The sequence below is a fragment of the Sciurus carolinensis genome, chromosome 11, assembly GCF_902686445.1.
Source record: "Sciurus carolinensis chromosome 11, mSciCar1.2, whole genome shotgun sequence".
NCBI lineage: Eukaryota > Metazoa > Chordata > Mammalia > Rodentia > Sciuridae > Sciurus > Sciurus carolinensis.
In genome coordinates, this window is record NC_062223.1 from 124,439,341 (window position 1) to 124,445,340 (window position 6,000).

At 44.6% G+C, this 6,000-nt stretch overlaps 1 protein-coding gene and 1 non-coding gene across 7 annotated transcripts in view; one reads left to right on the forward strand and one right to left on the reverse strand.

The window, feature by feature from the left end:
• Msantd2 (Myb/SANT DNA binding domain containing 2) overlaps positions 1-5,296 on the reverse strand; it is a 32,168-nt gene extending 26,872 nt beyond the window's left edge. For 2 of the 6 annotated variants that reach the window (XR_007103922.1, XR_007103923.1), the window contains exons 1-2: positions 4,496-5,296; positions 2,772-2,888 (exon numbers count right to left, since the gene is read on the reverse strand). Coding sequence is in view for 4 of the 6 variants with exons in the window: in XM_047516873.1 (XP_047372829.1) it covers positions 4,496-5,272 (777 nt within the window). In the remaining 2 variants the exon portion in view is untranslated. The remainder of the gene's footprint in view (positions 1-2,771; positions 2,889-4,495) is intronic. The other 4 variants (XM_047516875.1, XM_047516876.1, XM_047516873.1 and 1 more) reach the window with 3 other exon arrangements.
• Positions 1,363-1,436, forward strand: Trnag-ccc (transfer RNA glycine (anticodon CCC)). Its single transcript has one exon. It is a non-coding gene; the product is annotated as a tRNA-Gly (tRNA).
• Positions 5,297-6,000: the final 704 nt, after the last annotated feature.

Below are 6,000 nucleotides of genomic sequence, written 5' to 3' on the forward strand. Positions count from 1 at the left end.
AGTGGCTTACCACGTTTCTTAGAAATCTTTCAGTGATAATACAGAAGGAAAGTCTTGTCTGAAAACAACAAAGAATCCTCAGCGATGGGCAGTGTATTAAAGTGCTTATACAGGTATCTTTTGGCTCTAATTTATCTCTGCCCTATTGGTTCTCTCAAACAAAAACAAGGCCTGATAGCCAAAATGAAAGACCAAATATACTATTACTGTGATTTGTGTGCTTAAGTGCAAAATTAGTTCCAACTGTAATGATAATTACTGATGAATAAATCTAGGCAATGCCTCTAAAAAATTAATCAATTTGTTTGCTAGTCGTAAAACTCCTTACCACTTCTAAATTTAAAGAGAGCTCAGTGGTAGAACACATGCCTAGCACGCATAAGGCCCTGGGTTCCATCTCAGCAAAAGACACACACCCACACACACACAAGTCCAACCAGTACTGATCAGGCAAGGCAAGCTTTTTAGGTTGCATACAATCACTTTGTATTTAATCTTGAGGCTAGAAATACACATCTGTTTCATAAACATAAAGCCAACTCTCAGGAGAAAGAGTTTTGGAGAACACCCAAAAATATGGGACTTGAGAATGAGTTTTGTGGTGCATCACATTAACTGACTAAAGTGTGGATGTGGCATCTGGCTCAGAAGTGAATGCTTGCACGATTCCAAGTCCAGAAAGAACTTTCAACTACTAGAGTATGGATGGTGATGAGACTGCTTCCCCCTTTAAAGTCATTACATTTAGAGTCAGCTTTAGTCATATGACATTTAATCAAGTATTGCCCTGCATACCACCCCTTGTGTTGTTTTATTTCACTTTTTAACTCTTTGATGTGTGTACACAAGTTTCAGCTGGACCACAGGTCCTTTGACTACATGTAGGTATTAAATGTTAACAGTTCTTTTATTCACCTAGTAGACAGCCCTGCACATAACAAGCACTCAAATATTTGGTGAATGGACATATGAAGAAAAGGTCTGTAGAAAAGGGAAAAAATTAGGCGAAGATTAGACAAAAAAAACCTCGAGATTTATTTATCTGACACCAAAATTTGGCTGGAATTGTTAGCAATTTTCTTCTGGCAAACAAAAAAAAGGAATAAAACTTCGGAATAAACAATCTGTACAGCAGGGCAGTTTTAAGCATATACATTTTATCAAAAAAAAAAAAAAAAGAACAAATATCAATAAACATGACAGACATCAAAATGAAACTCTGTAGCACTAAACATATGTTTACATCTGATTTTCTTTTCTTTTTTTGTACTGGGGATTGAGCCCACTATGCTTTACACTGAACTACATCCTCAGTCCCTTTTTTTTTTTTTTTTTTTTTTACTTTGAGACAGGGTCTTGGGCTGGGGATATAGCTCAGTTGGTAGAGTGCTTGCCTCCCAAGCACAAGGCCCTGGGTTCAATCCCCAGCACCGCAAAAAAAAAAAAAAAGAGAGAGAGAGAGAGAGACAGGGTCTTGCTAAATTGCTGAGGCTGGTCTCAAACTTGGGATCCTCCTTGCCTAAGTCACCCTATATCTGACTTCCAATAAAAATCTTGTGTGCTTAGAAACAGTCCCTTGAATAGTATTAAAAAGTAAAACTTTAGTATCAAATAGAACTTTAGTATCAAAATCCAAGTTAGTAATTCAATTTTAACACTTATAATTTTAATACTTTCATTGTTTAGATAAGAGATTTAGTCCAGAGAAGTGATATGCCTTAAGATTATTCAGGAAGGTGGTCAGGGCAGGGGTTGGCATAGGACTCAAAACTTTCTGATGCCTTCATAGGGGGATGAAGGGTGCTACATCACATATTAAAACTATTCAAATGGAAAAACTGGTTACTATTCATCAATTTCTTTCAAACTTGGAAAAAATTATTTACTGACTTTTCATAATAGAATTTTTTACAAAGAATTTCAAATATTACACCGGAAATGTAAATGATTCACATGGTATTCCTCCTCCCTGTGAACTTCTGATGTTGAGGGTTTTTTTTGTTATTTTGCAGAGCTAAGGACTGAACCAAGAGCCTTGTGCATGTAAGCACATGCTCTTCCACCTCTAAGTTCCATCACTAGCCCTGAGTTCACATTTAAATGAGCTTCTGGACAAGAAGTTCCTAATTTCTGAACTACTTTGTTTCTATTTTGTAAAATCAAAGCAAAAAGTATTTCTGAATTTCTTTTAGCAGTTATCATCAAAACAATAGAGTGAAAAGGATTTCTTCATTACTTGTTCCAAATTGGCATTTCTGAAACAGGGATCTAAGGATTTGCTTTCTGTCTTAGAATTTAAGGTTGTATTTTTATCTTCATGAGCACAATCTGTGTTACTTGGACATCTACCTCATAACTGGTTAAGGCTATGACTTCAAGTGACCACATTTGCTTCTAGGCTAAGATCCCTAAAAGGAAAGAGCTTAGTTTCTAATGTGGTATTTTTCAAACTTGGTTCCAAAGTTCTGTTTTTTAGTTAAAGTTTCAGTAACACTGCTATAGACTTAAGATTTCCAAAATTCTGGATTTCATTTAATGAATATAATAAGCATTCAGTGCCTACTATATGCTAACACAGCAAAAAAGCTTATAATTCAATATTGTTAACAAAGAAGTCTGGGTTCCTTGATTGAAATCATTTAAAGAGTAAAGCATGTCTAAAAACAAAAGTTGTCTGCTCTCCTTGTTAATGGCTATTGTGGATCAGAGAAATCAGCATCATCTGCATAGTCTCAAAATATTCTAAGGGTTTGAAGTCAACTTGGTCTTACCTGTCTGGAGACAGGTAAACTGATCCTCTTAAAAATTCTTCAGAGGCTCAATCTCCTTTCTTTGCTTTAGGTTTCCTTCTCATAACTGGACAATGAAGCAATCCAACTAGATATTCCCTGGTTGTTTGAGAAACAATTTTATGGAGAGATTTATATTCAGTGAAGTTTTGATAGAGCACAATTTTCCCCTTTCATTGGGAAATTTCTAGGAATAAAAATCAATCAAACTAAAATAGTTACAAATACCTAAGGTACATTTCTGAACTCAAGAAAATTTCATGGATAGATGCTATCCAGGGCAGTGCTAAAATTCTCCCCCAAATTGAACCTTAATGACCTCTAACAGAACAGTTTTTTTACTATTAGCTATAACTTTAATAACATACTTGTATACTAAAAGAGAGGATGTAAAAGAAGACCAAAGGAATGTTATCAAATAAACTAAACAACAGCTGCTAGGTTTGAAATAGCTTAGTTTCTGAACCAAATATTCTATGTAACAGTCCCCAAGTGAACACTACCACACCTAACACCTTGAGAACTTGGCACAATCCTCCTCCTTTAATCATGATTGTTCTCACTGAGTTTTATGATTGTTCTTCAGTGTGACTTTCTTACTAGTTATGACTCTTAGTGGTTTTTAAACCTTCCCCCAAGGAGTTCCCAGAAAAAGTGCCAGCCCTACCAGAAAAGAAGTACACAGTTACTATGACTAAGTACTGAAACTATTTTCAGTAAAAACTGGGAGAATACAACCCAAAACTTTTAGCAGACTCTATGAAGAGGGAAAGAGTTTACTAAAATACAACTCCTTGTCAATAATACAAATACCTAGATAAAAGTCAGAAACAGCAAAATGATAAGCAAGCTGGTGGTAAAATTTCTAGCCCACATTAAGCCTCTGCTTTTAAGTATGCAAGGATGGCCAGATGCACATTAAAGAGTTTAACTTGCCACCACATCCGGCAGTAACTAAAACAAGGAAAACTGACTTTCAAGAAGGGGCTTGGTCAGAAACAGCAGGGCCTCAAGCCAACCTTACTCTGGAGGCACCGACAATCCAAATTCCAGAACAACTCTCAGCCACACTAACTTTCAAGGAGCGCACTACCTCCACGATAACAATACACAACTTGGCTACGATCAAGCCTTTCCAATTCTCCACAGCATTTCATGTCTTACTCTTTCTTCGCACCTCAATTTAGAAGTAAAGCGAATGACACAAAGGCTAGTCGTCTCAAGGCGCTTTTTGTATGGCTCCCCACCGCTACTAACAGAAAATTCCTTAACTGGGGACCCAACGGCCCCCACTTCTGCCTGTCCTCAATGCTGCCCCAGCTGGTAAGCCTCTGCCTGGGAGCCCCTCCGCCAGAACAAAGCGAGAGGCCCCGGCGGTGGGGGAGAGAAGTGCCAGCGGCACGGGAACTGCCGCACCGCGCACAATGAGAAACTACCAACTTCAGAGCGCAGGAACATCCTCAATTGGCAAGAAAAAGGGGCGGCGGCAGACACGCCCAACTTCAAACTCAGGAAACCTACGGGCTGGCGGCCATCTGGAAAAAAGCCCCCTTCCCAGGGAGAGAAGAAAAAGGCGGAGGAGATGCGGATCGCCCACCGGGCCCCGGAGGGGAGCCCTGCACTCAGACCGGCCCCCGCCCCCGAGGCCCGCTTCCCCGCCTTCTCTCTGCCTCTGGTTCGCTGCCCCAGGCCGGGCGGCCGGTTACCTTGATGCGCTCCCGGCACTGGGACGGGGTCCGCTCGTAGCCCAGCTCGGCCAGGGCCCGGGACACGCGCTCGTACATGGCTGGCCCGGGGGCCTTGCTGCCGAACACCGTGCCGGCTCCCTCCAGCTGCTGGTACCGCGCCTCCACCAGCCGCTCGTTGCCCCACACTGCGATGAGCGCGTTCGTCTCGGCCGGCGTCCACGACATGCCCCGGCAGGCGGCGGCGGCGGCTGCCGCAGCCCCGCCACCACCGCCACCAGGGGAGAAGGAGACCGAGGACGAGGCGGCGCTGCGGCCCCCCAGCCCCAGCCCGAGACCCCCGGACGCCGTTGCCCCCGAGCCCGCCGCACTGCCTGGCCCGAGCGGGGAAGCACCCCGAGGCGTGGAAGGGTCGGACAACGATGGATTTCCGTCGCTCAGACCACCAGGAGAGGCTGGGGACAGCACCTCCATCTTCGGAATTTTTAGCGGCGAGTTGGCGGGCAGCTCCGAGCCACAGGGCGCAGCCATCTTCCAAGAGGCCGCCGCTGCACCGTCCGGAAGTGACGCGCTCGCGCATCCGGCCACCGCGGTCTCCAGGGCTGCCCTCAGGCCTGGCTCGCCGGTAGGCGGGCGGCTGCAAGCCTCTGCTGTCAAGGATGCGGCGGCCGGGCGGAGGTCATCCCTTGCCCCGGGTCTTTCTCCGCGAGCCCTTGCGCGTCGCCCGCTCCTCTCCCGGAGTGAGGGGCGGGGTCGGGGCGCGCCGAAGCCCCGAACTGAGGAGAAGGGTGGGGGCATGAGGGCGCTGGAGTGAGGAACAGATTGGAGCCTTCCCACTTCCTCTCCAATCTCAGCCTCCGGGAGGAGGGGTGAGGCCCGCGAGGGGGCCCCGAGTTAAGGAGGAATTGACCATTTCGGTCGCTCGCGCTCTCCTACCTCCCTCCGCTTTGCCTCTCTTCCCCCTACGCTCGCCTCCAGGTGCAGAGTCTGACGTCCAAGGTGGACCCACTCGGGGACCCACTCCGGAACCCCACGAGGCGTATATCGGGGAAAGCGCAAAGGCTGCGGGGACAGCAGTTCTGGACGGGGCTTTGAAAAGCAGATGTGGATTGGGATAGAGTTTGTACCCTGTAGCTTTTCAAGCCCATTATATGAAAAACAGCAACTCTTTAATTCCAGTTTTAATCTGCTGTTCTCCAGTTAATCTGGATAGGTGTGACCAGTTACAGAATAATTAGATGTTTTTATTGCGTTTGTACGGTGTGTATGTAACGCGAATATGTAAGAACTCCTGATCCCAGCAGAAAAGTTACTTTCCAATACCATTCACCATTTTCCAGGATTTGGAAGTTTCATAGTTTTCCCAGTTTTTCATACTCTCAAGTGTAATGTTAAAAAAGGAGACTGTCAGTTATGACAGCTCTTGTGACCTGCGGTCATATATTAGTGGACATTTCTTAAAGTGCTGGAACATAGTGAACAACAGTGCATACATAGCTGTGAAGTATTACATATTCTTCAAATCT